General features: G+C 36.3%; 1 protein-coding gene across 1 annotated transcript in view; it reads right to left on the bottom strand.

Annotated features, from left to right (window-relative positions):
* Positions 1-23,709, bottom strand: part of LOC126970780 (neurobeachin) — a 421,762-nt gene that overhangs the window by 212,568 nt on the left and 185,485 nt on the right. The window contains exons 37-38 of the mRNA XM_050816853.1: positions 22,275-22,404; positions 21,010-21,146 (exon numbers count right to left, since the gene is read on the bottom strand). Coding sequence (XP_050672810.1) covers positions 21,010-21,146; positions 22,275-22,404 — 267 coding nt within the window. The remainder of the gene's footprint in view (positions 1-21,009; positions 21,147-22,274; positions 22,405-23,709) is intronic.

Genomic DNA, 23,709 nt, shown 5'->3' on the forward strand with positions numbered 1-23,709 from the left:
AAGTTAGATTTGGTTTAAGTGTAGCTCAAGCGGTGGAATAAGCTTTCCTGCAATTTCAGCCACTAACAATGTAAAATACAACGACGAGAGCGGATATTATTCTGTTTCTCTTTCACCTACAAAATTTGATCAGTGAAGGAAGTGGATGAACTAAAACTACCTGATACAATATTAGCTACATGTAAGGACAGATACCTAAATGGAGGGAGGAAAATAAGAAGAGAGTGGCAACCCTGTGACAAGAGCAGCACGCACCGCTTATGCGAGGCGTTGAGAACCTACAATTAGGCGCGGGCCAAAACGATCACGATACAGCATCGCTAATACGCGGTGCGCTAACTAGCTCCCCGCCCATCCGTCGACGCCGAGCGGGCAGCGGGCAATGTACCTTGCCACCCCGAGATACTGCCCGCGACGCGGCACCTCGAACGTGGTACAGGGTTATGGCGCAGGCCCAACAATTCTCTAGACAGATTACAACAACACGGATACTCTTACCATTTTATTTTGAGATCCATTAATTCTAGCATAATAAATGAATGATTTCAATCACCAATGGTCTTATGTATTTTTGGGTGTAAGTGAAAATGACTCCGATCACGACCGATTTTTTAATTATGTTTTAAATCGAGTGTTTGCCAACTGTATTGATCTTATAAATATTGAATTATGTAATAATGTTTAATTTTTAAAATAATAAATGAAATGGGTATTACCGAACGGTGATTTTGATCTGACATAAACGTCTTTTATGATAGTAATACTAGTGTTACGTACTATTCTACAAAGTATAAGAAACAGACGACGCACTCCGTCTATTTTGTTATTGCAACGATAAATTTGATGTGTACCAAGTGATTGATGTCAAGTATTAATTTAGTTGCGAAAAGGTTAGTGGTGAAAGTATTGAGAGGTACGCAGAGGTTCTACGAAATATTATGTATGTAATGGAAATCACTCAAGATTGCGGGGTTCGTGGGTCGGATGTAAACAAATTGATTCTGACATATTAAATGAATGTGGCTTCTGTTAAGTGATTCAATGTATGGTTCAGTACTCTTAAATACATTAATTATATTTTCCTCAAAAGTACGCAAGGTATGTAGGTAGGTCTAGTAGATTACCTACTTGACCTACATACCTTGCACTAACATATATAGTCTACTTACCTTTAATTAATTATCTGTAAAATGATATTAGCGGATGGTCTTCGGTAACGTGACTTATTTGATTTAGGAAAATTGTAAACGATAAATTTTATTTACGTGTCTTATTCGTGTTCAGATTACTCCGACTGCAGCCAACGAACAAACGTGCTAAAACGCAACGAAGTGGTTTTAAGAACAGTAATATGTCAGAATTGTCTCTTTTAGTAAGTACATTTCAGCTTCTGTTTTATAATGTCCACCGCGTGCCTACTAGCTAAGAAAATTTCAAATCAGTCATAAGATCATCATCAATTTGTATGGTATTACAAAAACCTAGTAATCTGTTATTCCAAAAATATAAAAAACATGTGAGATCGATAGAGTCACTAATTAAACAGTTTATATGTATAGATAGATACTTACCCAAATTATGTTGCTAAGATATATCGTCACTTACCTGAAAAGAAAAAGATTATAAAATATTACGTTTTGCACATAAATTAATCAACACTTATAGTAGTAAATAGAAAGTCATGGATATAAATGATAAATTGCTCAACAATCTTAGATTTGCTGTTGATTTTAAACGAAGTAATAGCGCAGCACGTAAAGAAAATGATCATTGATCTATTGAAAGAAGCTAAATGCTTAACAAGGTAGTAGTAGATACGCAGAAGACTAGTTGGCGAAAATAATATCTACCACAAATCAGAATGGAGCAAAATAGTGACGTCATTGCATAACTTATGCATGCATCTCCAAGGGCTCCACATAGAGCTGAACTAGCGGCATTAGTTCAGTTCTCCGGCAACGGTGATCACTTAACACCAGGTGACACGTACGCTCGTTTGTCCTCCTTTTCTATAAAAAAAAATTCTATACAGCTTAAATAGATTCAATGTAATTATGGGACAAATTTCAGAGCATTATACCTTTTCATAATCGAAAAATAAATTTGAATCTGTCCTAGGTACAGTCGCATTATAAACCTCCTCGTTTTAGAAGTCGGTTGAAAATATTTAAGATAAAGACATTTTAATGCTGACCCACTCCATACTTAGCAATTGGGTTGGGTATTAGGTATATATTATTGGGCTGATTTACTTGAATATATTCTAAAATGACCTTAAAGATTCGATAGCCAACTGGTATTTTTATTTCCTCAAAATAATTCCACTTTGTGCTAAGAAAAGTTGTTATAATTTAAACGATAAATAGTCGCGCCAAAAAGGGAACCGCCATGATCGTGACGTCATAATAGCATAAACAAAGAAACGTCGAATGTGCAGCGCAAATCTTATTGATTTAAAAAAAAATGACATTTCATAGTCCGGTATCGTTGATGTGTTGCTAATAACAAGTTGTTTCTGCTATAGTGACGACACAACATGATTTTAATTAACAGATAATAAAACGATGATTTTAATTTTGAAAGTATAAATGAATTCCTATTTATTATGTTAAAAACACTACAAACAACATAGTTTCATCATTTAATTTTGATAGAGGAAACTGACCTACTCCTCTGGTCTTTCCGCTCTTAGTTCAATTCCATAAAAGAAAAGACTTGTTTAGCGCATTATAGTACAGATCTGGCCGCTGGCCGCTCGCACAATCCATCACCTGTGTGGAGAGCGCTGCGGCTCACCTCGGTCCTCGGATCGTGTTTACTTTTCACGAGAAACAAAAAACGAGTCGGGCCGAGCGCCCCGCGGCGATTGGACATTCTTTGCTAAGTTTAAAAGTACATTTAAATTAATATCCGAGGGTTGAGGCGCCCTCGAGGCTCGAGCGCGGCCGATTGTTTATTACCGTCAGATTGATGTTATTCTGTTTCGTGAACAAACGCCACAGAGTAGCGAGACGATTACAGAAACGCTGTCATTATAAGTCAATCAGTTACACTGGCCACAACACCGCCTGTCATTCGAGGGTTGACCCCACTAATTATATTAATTTCCGCTAAGTTTCTTATGTATTATAATCAAGTGTACAGATTTTACCACAAAATCTTATATTAATGTTAAACTTATATCTATCGATAATATTTTTAAAGGACATAAAGCTTAGATTATTATAGCTAAGTCTTACACATGTCCCGCCACGTGTGACATATCAGTAACTTTGTTTCAGTGCGTGCGCTGGCAGAAAATAGAGGTTAATAGTTAGTTGGCGTACATTTTGTCATTTTGCTAGTGGTAATGCTCTTTATTGTGAAGAAAAAGAGAATGTGTTGGTTTTTTTTCAAAACCCCTAAATCTAATGTTGTGAAAGTTACCTATTTAAAAAAAAAATGTGGAATTGATCAAAGTTTCTAACATAATAAACGCGTTCCAAATTCGAAAAATTACATTGATAATAATTAAATAAAATCATATAAATGTTAAGATTTAAATAAAATAAAATTATAAATATGTTGGTACGGCTAACAAAAGAGATATCCGAAGGGCATGATGCTAAAGACAACTTTACAGTTACTTTACGCCAAATTTAATAAGATTTAATAAAAGTAACAGTATTGTAATTTTTTATTGGACGCCCTACCCACTCTTACAACCTATTCTAAATTCTCTTCTTAATATTAGTGTAGTAAGCAGGTACGATATTGTATCTGGTACCCACAGTACAGCGACTGACACGCGGAACACGTGTACATACGTGTTTGTGTGTATTACGTTTGATCGGCGTGGAGCCCCCGGCCCACCTTCCTTCACCAGCTGTTACTCTAACTTCATTTGTCTCCATGTTATGCTAATATGATATCAACAGATGTATAATATATCGTAGCCCTTGTTCCTTAACAATGTTTTGTTTGTAAATGAATAATATGAAAATGAAATAATTCAATTTTATAACTATGAACTACACAACTAAATGATTACTATCCTAATTTTATCGGAGCTTTAAATTTATTTTTGTTATGCGTTTTTTATTTTATTAATAGATGTTAGAATATAAGAGACTTTTGTTTTTTTTTCTAATTTTTCTTCGGACATCGGAAAGACTTGGAGTGAAATCAAAGAAAAAAAAAGCGGAAAAGAGATGCTCAGGACCGATCGCGATGGATATTGCACTGTGGATGACCTCTGCTCCACCCAGGGGTTAAAGGAACCTAAATGGTAAAATGATTATGAAACATATCAAATATTTGGGCACTTAATGGAATTGATTGTACCACGAACTGACGGCGACATGTGCGCGACACGCTCACCTGCTGTCCAATAAGGTCAGTACACGACCCAACCCCCTCCCCCCTTTCTACACACTACACAGGTACGTACACTATCAATAAACCGATAAATTAACATTTACAACATCCTTCTAAGTGAATAACTCCACTTAACCACCGTTTTTATTTCATAATTATCATAAGAGTGTTCGTTGATTTTAATTAAGTTCAACTTTAATTAGGAGGTTAATGTTATAATTGCTACAAAAAGTGAAATAAAGATAAGGTGTTAAAATAATTCTTCCAATAAATCATCGTTATCAATTTAATGTATTTATATGGAAGTATTTCCTCGCGTCTGACATTATCTTTAAGATTCTACTTATGCGTATTATATTTAAATTTCACTTATCTTTATAATAAAACACCTTGAATAATTATTATGGAGAAGGAACTTTTACGTAAAAACGTACAAAATAACAGCACACTTAACTGCATGGAAATAATAAAACAAAAACAATTTATTGAGCAAACTCGAGGCGATTTCATATCGCTAACGAGACTCCGCGATCCTCAGATTTACAGCTGCCGTCCTCAGAGCGAGCCAACGGTCAGCGCCGTCTGTCGGCAGTTGGACAGCAACAAAACAACCAGCTACATGCGAACAAGCAATCAATCAACCGTCACCAGTCACTCTGTGTTTACCACGATCAGAACAATTTTACTGATGGAAGCGTCATCACTGGGTCACCACTATACAATGCCATCACCACCATTTGAAAAAAAAAAACAAAATCATTTAGCGTGCACATTTTTGTCGCAGTAAGATGGTGTAACCTGCGATATATATATACCTAGGGATAGCTTTATTCCGTAATAAAGCTATATGGAAGTTATTTATAGCTGCCGCACTTGGAAGATTACTTTGATACGAGCACGGTCTGGTAATATAACTATATTGACTAATCTTGTGAAACAATTATAAGTAACTATGTTATATTTTACGTGATTTACAAAACTGGTAAGTTGTTTAAATAAAAAAGGTTTAATCAAATATATTTTTTATTCAAAGACCATCCGCAAACAAACCATACTACTAGCAGTTACTTTAATAATTGAGATAATAACAAAAACAATCTATTTTAATATTTAAGCATGGAATCAACAAAAAGGTATTCATACCTTTATTTATCTTTTACATACTAAAGAACAAATTATTTTACTTAAGTATCCCGTTTATAACCATCTACCAGAATCATACATATATATATATAGTGCTAAAATAGCACGAGTATATAAAATATCTCGTTTATTTCTCATCCATACTCGGATGTTTAATTATGTCAAAAATAACCCACGGATATCGGTCGATGTCTAAAATGCAAATGAAGCGATAGTCCCGAGACAAATCTCGCAACATATTCGCGGATAAGCTTGTAAATCGCAGCACGGGACAAGGCACCGATTAAGTATATCAATTCTGCCGCATTAAAACCTTTTAGCGAGGCGGCCGGGGCCAAGTGCTGTCGCTGCCCACAACTCGACCTTGAAGATAACACTTGCACTTCTCAGCGACTAAGTTTTCAACACTGTTATTCATTCGTAATGTATTCACGAGTTAAATAAGGATCGGATTGTTGGAAGGTATCACATATACTATGTGATATTAAAAACGTAAAGTTATTCCAAGTTTAAATGTTTTTGTCTTTATCTTACCTTTGTCACTACAGAATAACATGATAGGGAGAAGTAATTTTATACTCGAAGTAACTTTTCACTGCGTTTATTGATAATGAATTATTAACAAAGTAAAAGCTGTGCATTGATTTTTTTTTAAAGAAAAGCTGTGTTTTCTACAAACAATACCGAAGCCAAAAAAGTAGTTTATAGACTTTATTACGAACTATAACAACTACTGAATAGATTTAATTCTTATTTTGCATAGAATAATTCGGGACAACGCTCAATAATTTTGCCACGTTAGATGGGGCCATATCTAGTATTAATGCTGCTTCATTGTGTCGCGCGCAGCACCTAGTACGCGAAGTATACCTACCGGTTTTAAGATCTATCCCGAGATTCTACTTCGACATTAAAAATTACTTTATTAATTTATTGATGGAAGCCAGATATGGAAATTCACGGCAAAAGCAAAAATTGTAAACGCGTACCAAAAATGAGTATGCTCGATACACAAAAAGGAGACACAAGAAGAGACACATCAAAATAAGGCGCATAACTAAAGTAACTGATGCCTTGAGCTATGCACTATACACGAACTTAAATGGAAATAGGCCGGTGATGTTGCAAGCTTAGATCATTTAAACGTTTAGGTAGACAGTGACAGCTGTCAAAAAAATTGAGGTTGACAGTTAACCTCTTGTTTGAGCAATGCACAAACACTAAGTGACATACAAATCGCGAGTGTAAGACGTAGTTTGCCACGCACACTAAAGTAATAAACCTGGCCAGTTTTCATCGCTCGTCTAGCAGCAAGAGGCTCTATCTAGGCGTACAAATTAACTAAGGTTGCTATAATGACAGATGAAAAATGGACTAAAAAATGGCACAAGTGACACAAGATGGCACGGTCTGCCGGAAAAATAAAAAATAGACAGACCTACGACAAGATGGAAGGACGAACTAAAGAAAATAGCCGAACCTATCTGAATACATATAGCTCAGGATAGAGACATTTATAGAGACTTCTTTGTAGGAGGCTTTCACCCACTCAGGGGATTCTATAGAATACTTAAAAATTACCTACTAACAAAAACTAAATAAATAATAAAACTAACACTTAGAAAATAAAACAATTCTATTACTAACCTTTATAATAAAACTAACTGAATGACAAAAACTGTTTAAATTTTAGAGACTTTAAATCTGCAGGAAATAAAAGTTTTTCTTTCATTTTATTTATTTATTATAAATAATTTGATCTAATCAACCACTGATCCAAAATATTAATTAGAACTTATAAACGGTATTAAGGTATCTCATAGCGGACGCAGTAGCCAGCCATAATGATGAGTAATGATGTGGAGTATGGAGCGGCAGGAATCACTGGTGATAAATGAGTCGGGCTGCGAGCAGGTTACGAGTGGTCGCTCCGGTGAATTGTACACAGTGTATTAAATAGACACATCTAATTAAAACGAGCGCTCACAAAACAAATACAGAAGCCGCTACCGAGCCTGATAGCTTCAATCAATACACATCCGTTTCAAATCGATTCATATCTGCGTAAGCACCTACCTGGCACATACTGACTAGGTACCGTTGATATACTTCATCACGTACATAATGAGTTAAAAGAAATTGAATTCATATAATACAAACCTATTACTAAATATTAGCCAATCAATTTGCTAGCTTTAGTAATGGACCTGTTTTTATAAGGAGAACAACAAGTGGAAAATTAATCAAAGCTGCCTACTTCAACTCTCCTTCCTGTTGCCTGAGAAATTACACGATCGTCGCCTGCTTTTTTAGGATGATCAGCAGTTCTTTTAGTGCTGTCAAAACTGTGGCTAAGAAAAGGTCCATAGAACTATTTATAATATTAGAGAGCCAACTGATGCGATGGTTCCGATTCTATCCCCTTTTGCTCTAGATTCGTATTCTTCTATCATTCTCGTAGAACTTAACTGAAGTCGCGTGTCAATGGTATTTGAGCGACAAGCTCGCAGGAAGTCACCAATATTGTTTTACCAAATCTTCCAGAATATCTCTCAACACTTGACGAATTTGATACGAGAATACGCATCATATGATTTCCATAAATCGGAATATAACTTCATCACAATCGGAACTGAACCGTCAATTTTTGTGTTACAAGACTACGAAATTTAACTTTTTGATTTAGGGTAGTTTCGATCCTGTTCTCGTTTTGTTACGATAATAGGAAAGAATCTGTTCTTCCCCATTCTCGTCGCAATCGCAAAAGCTTCGACGACTTTAAAAAAGGAATTGTTTTTAGCACAAACCATGATTAATATAAACACCCTTATATTGTAGGTAAAGAGCAGCCCTGACAAGGTTACTTAACGGTATTAAAACATTCTAGTAACAGGAATAAATACGAGCCCGACTCTACAGTGAAAGTAGTGTCTATCTATATCATAATAATACTAGCTGACCCGACAGACGCTGTTCTAACAATAGAAAATCGGACATTTGTAATCTTATTTAATTTGTTAAAATTGAAACATAATTGTACTTCTGAATGATCATATTCCTCAACCACCGTTCTTTGTTTGTAGAAGGCAAGACGGTGCGAGAGGAGGGTCGTATCGCATATGGTGTAGAAGAGTAAAATATCTAACTATCTAATTAGTTTTTACCCGAGAATTCGTCCGCGTTGAAACGTTACTTTGAGCAATTTTTTTTTATTCTTTAGGATACTTTTTAAATAATACACATACAAACTGCTCTTTCTGCTCTTCTATGATACAGCGCATATCCCTTGTCATTGTAGACAGTTTCTTAATTAGTATTTTCCTGCGAACATTTATCTCCTATTTCATGATTCATCCCCATATAGGTCAAAGTTTAACAAATGCTCGAACAAATAAATAACTATAACATTCAATGTTTATAAATTATTGCTTATCGAGTGCTAAATACAAAGTTTCAGAGTTTTATGTTCGATCATGACGAATTTCCATACAAACTGCCATCACCTATTTTAACCCTTCCATTTATTTTATTGCAATAAAATGTAGCCTATGTCCTTTTCAAGCTCTAGTCTATCTCTGTACTAAATTTTATCAAAATCGGTTCGGTGGTTTAGATTATATATTAAAGATTAAAGTAACAGTAATTTGTCCCTATTTTCTTGTTGTTTAAGTGTAATTTGCGTGACATGTAAATAGGTCGTGATAATGGACACCAGGCTGTCATGGCCGTTGAGGAGGCGTTTAGTGTCCTGTCGCTAGCGCCGCGGACAACGGACGGCGGAGCATGGACCACCCGCGAGCCCCCCGAGGCGAACACGAGCTGAGCCTTCCTGCCGAGGAAATTGCCTCACCCGGGCACCAACGGTACCTGCTGTGCTATGATTGCTGGTTACTTTCCTTTTATTTCATTTCCATTCCGCGGGATCGACAATTACTTTTGGTTTCTGTCGTATCGATATAATCAAAACTATTACAAACCATACACAATCAAGAACGCCAACAACGACGTAAAATCAAAGATCATCGAATAAATAGTGAAAAAATGACAAAAATAAATTAGTATTCTAGAGATTGCTTGATAAGTTGATTAATAAGTAAGGATAATAAATTTATTTGAAAATCAACATACATGAAAAACTTCAGAAATCAACGCATCCATAGTAATCTAGTAGAGAAGTAGTAGTCTAGTAAAGAAGACTAACTGATGAAATGCAATATTGATAATAGGGTCAAACTGAAATTTCTTAGATATCAAAACCTCATGAAACGTGTGAAATATAATAAAATATTCACATCGAAACATCGTTGCATCCCATGTAACCACTGAGCACTTGACATATGAATAAAATACATTCTCTTTGGCGATCCGTAACGATGTGGGTAATCTCTGTATCTTCTACTTCATTTATCACGAAGAGTGTTCAGAGGAGTTGTTCGGGTTGAAACCAGCGACCGAATTCACCGGACATTACGTCGAAATGCTTAATACCACGCGTATCACTTTGACGTCTGACATTCTACAACCGTGCGTTTTTCGAGAAATTTCTTGCCTCGTTGCCGCCAACGCATCTCTTGACCCCTGGTTTTGTGGGTGGCTGCCTCACCACTCCCCATCCCGTCAGCCTCCTGCCCGTTTTCCACATCTCATATAAAAAATCATACTTAATAATATCAATAAAGAGTTCCACTTTTAAAATTTAAATTTATTTATATTTTGTTTACAAGTGGCCAGTTCTAAAAAATTTCAGGATCACCCTCGTATGGTTGCAGGTTTCTGCAATAAGATATACTTAAAAGCACCATAATTCCGCGTTGTTTCATGTCCCTACGAGGGAGAGCAATAAGTACACGACTTGCCACTAATACCAAGCCGTTAAAGTGTAAGAAATGAAGTCCATTGACAATCTACCGTTTTATATTAATAGTTATAAATTGATAACCAAGAGTAAGTTTTTCATCTGGGTGAAATAGCAGTGCAAGATTAAAACCAAACAAACATTGCCTAGATACATAGAAATTTGCTTACGAATAATTAACTAATTTAACTTGTTAACGACTTACGAATAAGATATATGAGATGTCTTCATATCCTATAACAGAAAACATGAAATTTCTGATAGACGATTAGAGATATAAAGTTTACGTAAACGAGGGTCTACAGGGCGTCCCACGGCTAAGCCAAATCTACGGGAAGTACCCTAAATATTGCAGATGTAACATTTTACTGAAAGAAGATTTTGTTTTAATTTAAAAAACAATTTAAACTTAAATAATAAATTTTTAAATAATTGCCTAATTGATCCGGGAATCGAACCCGCTCCATGAGTAAAAAATATCCTGTAGCTTTATCATACCGATCGAAAAGCTGCATCATGAGGCTTTTTGCTACTCAACATATCATCAGAAATAAAAGGAAGACCATGAATTTTAATATTGATGTAAAATTTTGTTCACAAAAAATGAAAAGCTGACATTAAGGATATACAACTGACATTATCATATTCGATTATAGGTTCAATCAGGCAAATACTGGTTCGTGGAACACGCGGCCACCGTTCATCAGAGGCCGCGGAGGAATGCCCATTGCGGACAGCACCTACTGGCTACTGAGTACTGCTAGTTTCTAGTTCCCATACTCGCCTTACAAACACCATTTCCGAGAACACTAGATATTAATTGGTAATGCGCGCGCGTATCTTGCGCCTCACGTATTCAGATGACTCCATTTTAATATTGCAGCTTTGTATTTTATCGGCCATTGTTATTTTCAGGCAATACGTCAACCTGTCTAATAGTTGGCACTTATTTCTAATCTAGGGTAGGGTGTGTATTTTCTAGTCTTTTTTCCTATAATAAACCTTTATTAAAGAGGACTATGTTAGAATTATTATATTTATTATTGTATAATATGAAACCGAAGATCTGGTCAAGACCGCCGGAATACGTTGGATGAGGGCAGCGCAGGACCGATAGTCGTGGAAATCTTTGGAGGAGGCCTTTGTCCAGCAGTTGACGTCTTTCGGCTGATGATGATAATGATGTAAGAATATAATACCGAGCCTGTTTATAAAATATGTCTGATAGGTACTTCTACCAACATAATTACGTTAATTAGGAAACATGTACACAAATACTCAATAAAACATTTGTTAATATTTTTTTTTGCAAAAAAAAAAACAATATTCCAAATAATAATTTTAAACAATTTAAGTTTATTTTAAGCAACCTAAAAGGCGGTAGATTAAGGATGCGAGTAAGGATAAGTACTATGAGTACAGCGCGTAGCGGAATAGCGCGAATAAATAATAATTTTAAATTAGAACTTAAGTAGTAATTATTCTCGAGGACAGTAAGAATTCAATTTACAGAAAGGGAATTTATATAAAGGAAGAGTACGTTTCATGACAATTCTATTAAGCCAAGCACGGCTACATTACATAAAAAATATGAATTATTATTATTCCTATGTTTATCACGGGGAGTGTTCCAAAGAGCTGTTTGACCCGATTCCTACCGCCGAATACCACCTTCGCACGACACGCTAAAAATTACGATATCATCCCCACCATCTGGATGTCAGGTCAGTGGTATGATATTTGCATTCCCTTTAAATTTGGTCGGTTATTGTTGCTTAGCTATGTTGTTGACCATTGGCCATTTGTGGTCTTCTTCATCAGTATCCCTTGACTAGATGGTACCTTACTTTGTGTAGACAAATGCATGATTTGTTTAACAAAAAATACAATTGACTTTAAATCCACTATAACTAAAACTCTAATTGAAATTCTATTTGAAATATTGGTTGTTAGATTATTATTAGTGTTGATTAATCAGTAAAAAGGATGACATTCAGGAATACAAACGGTTCAGATAATATAATAGGAAATTTTTATTCTATTTCCTATTCATATATTAAATACTATTTCCTATTATATCTGAATATTAAAATGATCATCATTGAAATATATGCTGACCTAAATTCGTTCCTCGTCTTTAAAACACAAATAACCAACCGGCTGCGTATTCCGTACGCAGTGTATAAAATACCTCGTTTAAATTAACAATAAATAATTTAGGTTTAAAGAATTTAGAATTATAAACACTGGCGGTAAAATACTTTTTTTTACAATAATATAAATGTAAAATGTTTCTTTATGAAAAAAAGTAACCACTGTTCAAGTTGTGTCATCAAACATGCAACAGCGTGGTAACCCTAGCACTGCACTTACATATTCCGCAAGTACGTAGTAGTTGGTGTCAATTTATTGGTTGCTCACAACAAAACACCAATTTGATGACTTCGCTTTGTGCCCACTTTAAAATACAATTCCTGACATGAATTTATCATTCAATAAACGCTCATTTGTATGTTGGATGAATCTAAAGATTATTACTAGTGGTGTTTGTCCTGATATCTCCATAAACTCCCGAGTGGAAGGAGTGCCCAATATATTATTTCCATTTCCAAAGATTTCCACGACGGACTTACGTTCTGCGCTGCTCTCATGTAACCTATTCTGACGGTCTTCAGCAGATCATCGGTCCATCTTGTGGGGGGACTACCAACACTGCGTCTTCCGGTACGTGGTCGACTTTACGGCCCCAACGGCCAACTGTCCTAGAAGTATTTGCCCTGTCCACTGTCACTTCAGTTTCGCAATCATAACTCGAAAACAATCTTGTTCTGTGTCCTTCATCCACTCTGCTGTGTTCCTGCTATGTCTTGACAGAAACATTCTTCTCCCTATTCTCTTTTTAATATCGTCGGATGTACGAACGGAAATAACATAATAACTTTTATATTATTGAGTGTTGTACAATTTACTTTGCTGGTTTTAATAGATGTAAATGCATGTTTGGTGTCAACATAAGTTTGTATGACCCCGTTTTACGACCCCAAAGCCACCTTTCAGCCACCGTCACGCCACTCCTGCTGGTGATCGTGCCACTCCACAGTATCGTTATCCACTTTCCTCACGATAACCTCACACGAACGCCTGTGAACTCTCGCATCTGTTGTTCAACGCTTCCTAACTTTTTCAAACTCATATTATGTCAAAAATGCGAACAACTTTTATTTCATGCAGAGCTGATTAATGGGGTAAGTTTTTTTCCTTATTAATTTTGAACAAAAACAAGACGAAAAAATCAAGGCTGTTTTTTAATATTGTTATTAAAATACAGCTAAATATCTTTAATAAGTTCATTTTAATTATTATTTCCGTTTATAATTGTTTTACTTTTCATCATCATATTCATAACTTTAGCCGTAAGACGTCCATTGCTGGACAAAGGCCTCCTCCAAAGTTTGCCATGACGATCGATCCTGCGCTGCCAACCGATTCCGGCGATCTTGACCAGATCGTTGGTCCATCTTGTGGCGGGCCTACCAACACTACGTCTTACGGTACGTGGTCGCCATTCGAGGACTTTACTGCCTCAACGGCCATTTGTCCGTCGAGCTATGTGTCCTGCCCACTGCCACCTCAGTTTTGCAACTATCTGGGCTATGTCCCGAACTTTGGTACTCCTTTGGATCTCCTTATTTCTGATTCGATTTCGCAGGGAAACTCCGAGCATAGCCCTCTCCCTTACCCTCTGAGCGACCATGAGCTTACTTATAAGACCCATAGTTAGCGACCACGTGTGCATACCGTACGTATCACTAGCAACTGTTTTAGTTTTACTTTATATAAATGTTGGATTAGTGTCTTAATTGATAAATTATTCTAAGGGCGTTTTGATAAAGGAGCGTCAAGGAACGTGCCAGAATGGAGTAGTACCACACTCGCACTGTAAATCGGCGAGAAGATGCAGGTTAGAGTCAAGAACTATTTATAAAATATCCTAACTAAGAGATATATTTTCTATGTCAAAGTGCAGAACTGGGCCATGTGTGTACGCAGCTGACTAGCACAGTCTATTCTGAAGATCAAGCCATAGATTCAAGAAATAAGAAAAATGGAGAAAAGCGAAATCAAATATGTTCTTGTAACATTAATTAATCTCCGCCATTTTCATCACCAAGGTGTTCAATTCTGAAGGACAAGAACTATCCCATGGTGATGTTGTCAATTATCATCTGAAAGTCAAACATAATTCATACTATTATACTAAAAAATATGGATGCCTAATAGTATTAGAAACTCAGAGGTGTATGAAATCTAATATGTCACCAGACGCCATAAAAAAAAACGCGAAATTCATTCGAATCCTCAACAAGAGCACACTCACAATAATGGACCTGACAAGCTAGATAATATTCGCTTAGCTCGGTTTGGAAACATTAATAGTATAGAGAATTTGCTGTTGCCAATGGCAACGGAAATTGTAGTAACTTAAATTGCTGTAGATTAACACAAACGAAAACACGTGTCATCATTGACTTCAAATTTTTTCCAAACCCCAACCTGTAGATCTAAGCTAGGCTTACAGTCTCCGGTTAAGCGCATTTTTGAGATCTAATGATTGGTAGAATTTAATGATTGATCGCATCGAGTTGAACGTGTTTCTTGACTCTTTATATAGTTTAAGAAAAAGATTTGGGAGCATTTCAAAATTTATTTTTACGTTATTAATTATTTAAAAATTTAAAATAATTTAATATTATTACTATTTCACAAAGTAAAGTACACCGTAAATTTTATACATATCAGACACGATACCCTTTAATGTATAAGACTAGTTTGTAAGGATAATATTATGTGTACATTACACATAATATTATTTATAAGGTTCTACTTATTAAATAAATAAATATCATATTTAAGAAAGAATGTATGTATCAGAATTAAAAAATGTAAAGATTAGAATCCTTATTAGACGAATGCAAATCAACCTAAATATAAGGTGATGTCTTTCTTATTTTAAAATTCAATATCATGAAAGAGCCACACCGGAGAAACGGAAGGTAGTCGCTAACGGTCGCGTGACGCGCTACGCGTGACGTCACTCGACAATTCTCAGCAGACGATAAAAAGCGCGCTCTGCGAAATGTCGCTTCCTTCCTTAATCAGAACCACATGAGCCACGCTAACTAGAAATGAGTATTTGAAATAGGGCTCCAATTAAACGGCTCTGCCCCCCGGTAGCGCTCCGCTGCCAGCAATTAGTGTAAAGACGGCGGCGCCCCGCCCGCGTGCCACACGTGCTCATATCTTTGATGCGGTATGCGCTCCCTATAACCTCTCGAATACCACAAAATGTATGATTTAGTGTTATCGCTCATATATTAATATTTCTTTATTTAAAAATATGGGAATAATATTGTAACTGGCAGTTTGTAATGGCAGATGAAAATGTCAAAATTGAATAAAAAACTTAAACAACTGGAAAGCAAAGGCAAATTGGCTTCTAAGAAACTAGGGGTCATGTATTGATGGTCATTCTTCATTCGCTCAAGCGAGAGACTACCTCAACCTACCTATCAGTGGCATTTATCTACAGGCGTTTTTCAAGGAACTTTCTGTCAGGACCTACCACACTTTGTGAAGAAAATTCTTGCGCGATGTACCCAGGACCAAAAAAAGCGCATACACCTTGGTCTGCAACGCTCCTGTGATACCTCTAGTGTTACAAGAGTTTTCGTGGCGATGATCACGTCCCATAAGATGTACCGGACGCCCCTTGAGCCTTCTCTACCATTAAAAAATACTCCAGCAGCGAGTAAATTTAACTTATAACTTGATAATATTATCTAGTTAGCCAAATGATGGGAACAAACATTGTCGATATCGATAGAATCGCGTAGATAAAGCGAGACAGCGGGAGACGGTTATCGGGCTTACATCTGGCGCCTGAATTCCTGTGCGCTACATGCGAGAGGGGCGACGCTCCGCCTAACTTATTAACACTAATACACAATGACAATTATTTTATTGATCGTCATGATGGTATGCTGACATAGCCGAGTGACTTGAACCCGGCCTTGGCAGGTTTAACGCATTCTTTTACAATGGGTGGTAGGTTCATAAATCTCAAAATTGAATAAAATACCTTTGAAAAATCGAAAAGGATAAAATATACATAATATTATATACAGTTTACAATGGGTACTTATAAATATATCAAATTTGTGCAGCACGACAAGCAAGCAATCAGTGGGTTTAGCTGATTAATTTTAGTTTGTATCAGTTTAAAAAAAAAATACTCAATAAACAGTTTTCCACCCATTTATGAGTCGCTTCACGATGGTGCAATACTTTATTTCAAAATAAAATAGTGAAATCCGATTAACATTAGGTGTGACCCTTTGTCTAAGTCCTCGGAGTAAGATGTAATATATATATTCTATAAAGTTTAAATGTAAATGATTTCAGGTAAGCAAATCACAAGAAAAGAATTTAAAATAATTGCAACATATAATAAAAACATTGGTAACAAATTAAGATTAGTAATAAATTTTTATTATCTTGATTTATATCTTATTGAAATGAATACAGTCGAAATACTCGGGGTGTAAAACTTACAACTTACAACTTACGAGTTTTACAATTCGTATTTTGGAATAGGAGAACAAATAAGAACACCTTTACCTGATGGTGGGTAAACATATTCGACAATACTTTCTTGCATAATCAGAGGAATTAGAAATAATTAATTATATGAAAAGTTTAGTCCCAAACAAAATAGTCTTACGAATTAAATATACCTTAACACGAATTTATTCAAAAATTATATATATATATATTGCCGCCGCATAAAAAAGGATATCTTTGTTTAAAATCAATTTATTAAACGAAATACAGAAAAGACAGGTAGGCTCCGTGTTCGGAGCCAACCGGATACAAAAATAACAAAAAGCTAGCCTTTATTTTCATTGTAAAGTAGCTTATTGGCAAAGGCGCCCAAGATTGAAAATCACTTGTCAAGACGACGTCATAAATCTCACGTCACGATGACACGTGTCAGATACCCTGGGAGCTGTCAGATTGACGCAACGTATATATTTATGACGTATCCGCATCAGTGCCAACGTTGACGTGGGAACAACGGACACGACTACTGCAGTACCGAATTACCCCGGGACCTTTTAGGTACATAATTTAGAGAAAACATCATCCGACTACAATTCATAAAAATCTTATTTGAAGGATTTCAAGAATTATTAGAAATAAAACATATTTTAATCATACGTATAATATGGAAGCATGCAAGGATGCATAAACTTATGTATTCAATTTAACTATTACCTAGAAGTTGTATAAAGTGTAAATCAAATATATAGTTAAAAAAAAAAAACATTAAAATAGATGTTCAAAGGTAGGTAGGCAAATATTTAGAATTCCATTGCAGGCAATGCTACGTCTCGCTCCAACTCGAACCCAACATAAACACGACACGCTTAATTAAAACCGTGCATTAGCATAAACAAATAAAAAGCCCCATTACGAATTCAATTTACAATCTTTGAAATCGTTTGAATTAGTCGCAGTAAATAATACTTCGGATACAGATCGTATAATGACTCGTCCGCGGGCGCCGTACAAACCATAGGCACTAGCGGATTTACCTACTACGTGTTGTTTGGCTGCAAATATGATTCTATAATTTATTGTATTGAGAGTATTAAAGATTATATTATTTTTTTTCCTTTTTATCTAAACAGTCCTTTTAACTGGAGTTGTGTGATTGGAAGTTAGTCGTGAATGCTGTAGTTTCGTAATGCTGTTACTTAGTAATACATTCATATTATATTAAATAATCGTCTTTCATCTAAAAAGATCTTGAGGGGCTCGCGTCAGACTTTTAAATATATAATAGGTTGGATGTTTATGAATTGTGATTTTTAGCTTAAAGAAAATATATAAAATCTCATACATCAAATATGCGCACTTTGATATACATAATCACAAATGTTATCCGATTCCATTAAGTATATTCCTAAGGCAATATTTACGGTAGATGTAATCCCAAATCGCTTATTTGCGTCACTTGGACCATTATCGATACAAAATAATTTCACCTCGAGATGCAATGAATTCATTATTTTAAAGAGATAAGCAAACATAGCCTGGAGCTATACTTTTCTAAATTTTAACCATATTTCACTCACAAATTTGCATAAATTACTATGTGGCATATGTTGCTGATCAATAATTAAGACCATTTAGTATCTAGTATATCATTAGTTTGATATTCAAACATAATACCCGATTTAAAGCGGAAAGAAGTAAGTTCAAGTCCGTACTATGTTATGTGGAGTATAATAATAATAGGAGTCTGCGGCGTCTGCATCGCGGGGAGCCTTTATCCCGCTGTCCGCTATTCGAGATCAAATGCTCAGGAGGCAAACCACACGCCGCGGCTGTATGATCACGACAGACCAACACAACTATCGATATCGATTATTCAAGTTATTCAGTGAGTAAACACGATTGCATTTTAATTCATGAATACTTAATAACATTTTATTGTTAACTATACGACATTTAAAACATTTTAACTTTAAAAAATATTCTTTATGTTCAATATAAATATTACAAAAGTAGAACAAAGCATTTTTAATGTCATTGATCATGCAAAGTTGATGATGTATTTTGTTTTCTCCTAAAATTAAAAAAAAAGTTAATATCGATATCGACATTGAGGATGGGCTCGCACGAGCGGCGCCAAGCGGACACCACGCTGCGGGACGCCATTGTTCGTGTCTCATACTGCCTCATATTTGGTTACCGGCCACATTACACGCCTATACACGATATCGATAACGTCACCTGAGTTGTGAACATCCCTAGCGACACTTTATTGCAAATTAATCTAAACTTTATACACTAGCGCATAAAGTTTATATTGACAACTACCTGTTTTGGCTCATAGGATAAAATTTGTATCGAAATAGGGTTATAATTTCTATTAAACTTCTCTTGAACAAACAAGAGCCCGTAATAAATAATAAAACAAAGGTTAACGTCGCACCTTATTTAAAATCACTTTTGTCATCCTCGTAGCTCGTACGACCATCAGTGGTTCTCCACCCTACATCATTTATAATACGATCCGTCCGAGAAAAAAACATAATTTATATCGCAATAAAATAGAGAATTTATGAAGAATATCATTAATAAGCTGTAAAACGCTATTTCCGATATCGACGTCTCACCGTCTCATGTCGCGACACTCGCCTTGAAATCGATAATTTATTACGAACTGTTAACTTGTTCTAGCTAATAGATGCACGAATTTGAGAAGACGCACTATTTATCACTTTATAATATTATTACTTATTTATTATATGCTGCTTCTTTGATATCTTTACGAGTGTTATACTATACGTATATTTTGTAAGAATGTTCTATTGAACCATCTCTTTCTGTAGACACACAATTTTTGAAAATAAAAGGAATTGAGTTGAAATCACTAAAAAAAATATCACTAGATGCCAGGTGGGACAGGCAGAAGGATGATTTCAACCCGCCCCTTTTTCCGAAGAGAAATTAGATTGTCCGTCTGACTTCATTCACTCCGAATTGGAAGCTCTGTCCTGGGATTTTGGGCGTTACTATCAAACATTTCATAGACCCGAGTCTGGAGTGCCATGAACAGAGTCTTGCTTGCTTATTGCTAAATGATACAGCAGTGTAGATAATGGAGCAATCTTCTTTTGCCCTTGATATCTCACTTAGCTACATTATTTTTATCAGCAAAAAACACTCACACACACAGATCCACTAAGCTAAAAAATCAAACTAATGATGTACAATATAAAGTGAAGTAGATACGCTATATGACCTTTACGTACAGATTCCATGTCCAAAACCGAAAGACACAGTTCAGGGTTCGTTATGAAACCAAGCTTTCGTACGCGTGTTAGTGGACGCCGCCTATCGCGAATATACCGTGTCTACGTTGCATTATACCAGTGGTGTAATATATAGTGTAATACCAATGGAAATAGACAACCTTAAATTAGTGGAAATTTTCATAAAATGTAAAAATAATGTATAAATATTACTGGTTGAAAACCTTCGTCTTCAGACACTGGTATTTGGGACGAGAAGATTTTACGTAGCTTCCCGAACGCTGCCTATCCGAGTTGGATTCGACGAGAGACCTCTTTCCCAAAATTGGACTTGCCTAACTGGATTGTTTGTTATTTAGTCAATGAATAATAAATAGATATGACAATTCATACAATAAACGTCCGCTGGGTAAGCACTTGTAATAAGTATGTAGTACCTTGTACATGACTTTGCTCTAGACTATGTTTTAGAGCAACTAAAAGTTTAGAAAGTATTTTTAATTAAAGGTCACTGCCAAATTAGGAGATCCAGGACGGCAGTCGCACGCGTTGCCCTTCCCCGCAAACACCACCCGCTTCCACCGTCTGTCACCCCGTGGGACGGTCGCGCAAGTAGTTGTCGGATAGACATAGGCAGACCTTTCCATTGCTTATTTATCATCTGTTTGCCCTTGAAATCTCACTAGCGGTAGAACTGCACACCAAAAGCGAACTTGTGTATATGTCTCTTATAATTACCAGGCAAAGTCTGCACTATTATATGATAATTACCTCGGGGTCGATCCGCTTGTAGTCGGGGTCGTCCTCGTCCACCTCGAAGTACAGCTCGGTGCTCGTGAGCGACAACGTACCTCCTACCACTAGCCCCGGCGCCACCAGCTTGGCCTTCGTGCTCATGTTCACCGGACCTACAAATAATCTCCTAAATAAACACTCCACAAAATTTTTGATAACGTCAGTTACACGCAATTTTTGAAGTGAAAAATTCTTTAGCCGTTTTGGGCACTTTTTGGTAAGGGAAAATCTTATGGGTTCGCGTAACCGACACGGTCATAACCTTGATCAAATGTCACCGGGCACCGACATAGTCGCACGCATATTATTCATCATTCATCAGTGGGCACCGGTATATTCGCATCGCATCAAAGTACTCGGTGTAACGCCGAGCAGACACACACTAGCACCTACCCAAAGAGTTCCTAGAGGATTAACGGGGCCCATGAAAAATCTTATGGGTTCGCGTCACCGACACGGTTGTGTCGTACGCGCATGCCGGGAACACCACCTTCTAATTACATAATCATAAGGCTTTGTAAAGTGTACCTATTATTACTATTGTAACATTTGCTGCTAATAATGACAGCGTGTGTTGGTAAGACTGTGTTTTACTTGCTGTCGTGTTAAATGTCCACAACAATGGACACCCATGAAGAATCTGAACAAGTGACCGGCTTTGAATCGTCATATAATACAAACGACCCACTTGTAACGTAATCAATACAAATTCAAATATTGTTATTCAAAATAGGATGTGATATCACTTATAGAAATTCCAAAACTACCACCAATTCGAAAAAGTATGCGTCAGACCTGTCTAGAACGGGCGCAAGCGGGCTTTTTATTCATCAAAAATATGTTTACAAAGTAATATTGTACAATTAAACTTATTATTTAATAGCCTGAGGGCGGTCGCCCCAATCCCAATATGTGGTATAATTAAGAAAGTCATTTATGTGATAGTAACCTTTACCACACAAACGTTTTTTTAACAATAATTTTGAATTTAGTAATACATTTGTTTTGAATAATATCTGGGATTTTGTTGTAAAAACATATACATCGCCCCACAAAAGACTTACTAACTCGACTTAGCCGAGTGGTAGGCATTATAAGCTTATGTTTGTTCCTGGTGTTAACATTATGGTTATGACAGTTTTCTAGCAAGTTCAATTACGTGCCTATGAATATACATTACATTATACAATAACGGCACTTTCCGCGAAGGTGTCATATAAAGTAATAAGAGCGATGTGTACCTGAGATCTCCTGTTCGTCTCGGTCGTCTATCAGCAGCTCCGCGTCATCCAGCAGGTCGGCGGCGGGCGGCGCCGGTAGCTGCGCCCCGCCCGACACCTGCGCGATGCGGGCATGCAGCTCTTCCGTCGCCTGTGACACGTGCACATTACAACAACACTCGCAGTCTAGTGCAAAACACTCGCACTACAGACTTTGTCTTCTTAAGGTGTGTGCAAAATACGCGCGGCGACGCTGAAAATTGCCGCGGGGCGAATCGATCGCTGTCAGTTTTTTGAGACCGCATCAAAGAAGCTTCAGTCGTTTGCTCGCGCGCATTTGGAACAGTTGTAGTTTTGATGAAATGGCTCACAAAGCGAATACAGTAATCATTTTTATTCTGTCTACAACGGCTTCATATCTGATGTATTCCAGTAGTTGCCTTATTATACGCTACCAACGCCTTTTTCGATTATTTATTACAAATGAGATGATGGATCACCGAAAAGAGGAGAGTAGTTAATAGAGAAAGTCAATAGGAGCTCATATTAAGGCTTAAGCTCCGAAAACCCTATAATAATAATATGGGATATCCTAGCTTTTGCAAGTGAATCAGCATCTTTTTTATTAGACCCAGTCTCGCTCAAGTCGTTTCTTGAACCTCAGGGTCTCGGGCTTATTTCAGGGACTGTTAATATGTCTCAGGATTTTGTACCATCTTAGATCCTATATCTAATGCGTAGAGATATTCGGACGTCTTTAAGGCGCTATAGTCCTAAAAACTAACACTTTTGAAATACTTCTACAAATACTAAGGTTCCAATATTTTTTACATGTTTATCTTCATTTCTTTATCTAAATTATAGCAGTTTCGAAAACACGATTACGAAAAAAAAATCTCGATAGATTTTTTTTTTGAAAAATAGGCTTTTTCATTTGAATTGTTTTATATTATCATAAAACTATGATAGCTATCTACACAAAACTTATTTTATTCGATAGTTTATTAGTATTTATAATCCCATAATAATAATATCCCAAATTCGTTCGCCCTCGAGAACCTCGGATACGATACCCATATTGTTGAAATCATAATTTTGCGCGGCGGCCATCTTGGATTTCATAAATGATCCCAAATTCGTTCTCTGCACCTTCGAGAACCTCGGATACAATACCCATATTGTTGAAATCATAATTTTGCACGGCGGCCATCTTGTATTTCAAAAATGATCCCAAATTCGTTCGCTGCAGCATCGAAAACCTCGGATACGATATCCATAATGTTGAAATCATAATTTTTCGCGTACTATAAACATTTCTCATGAGAGAAACTTTTTTATCGACGTATGAACGTCGATAAAAAAGTTTCACTTCAAAAATGCATAAAAAATATCGCAGTATTTTGTACTCTTGGCAACTGTACGTTTTAAAAAATATTACGCGGTCCTTCCGCAGTGG

The sequence above is a fragment of the Leptidea sinapis genome, chromosome 22 (assembly GCF_905404315.1).
Source record: "Leptidea sinapis chromosome 22, ilLepSina1.1, whole genome shotgun sequence".
Taxonomy (NCBI): Eukaryota; Metazoa; Arthropoda; class Insecta; order Lepidoptera; family Pieridae; genus Leptidea; species Leptidea sinapis.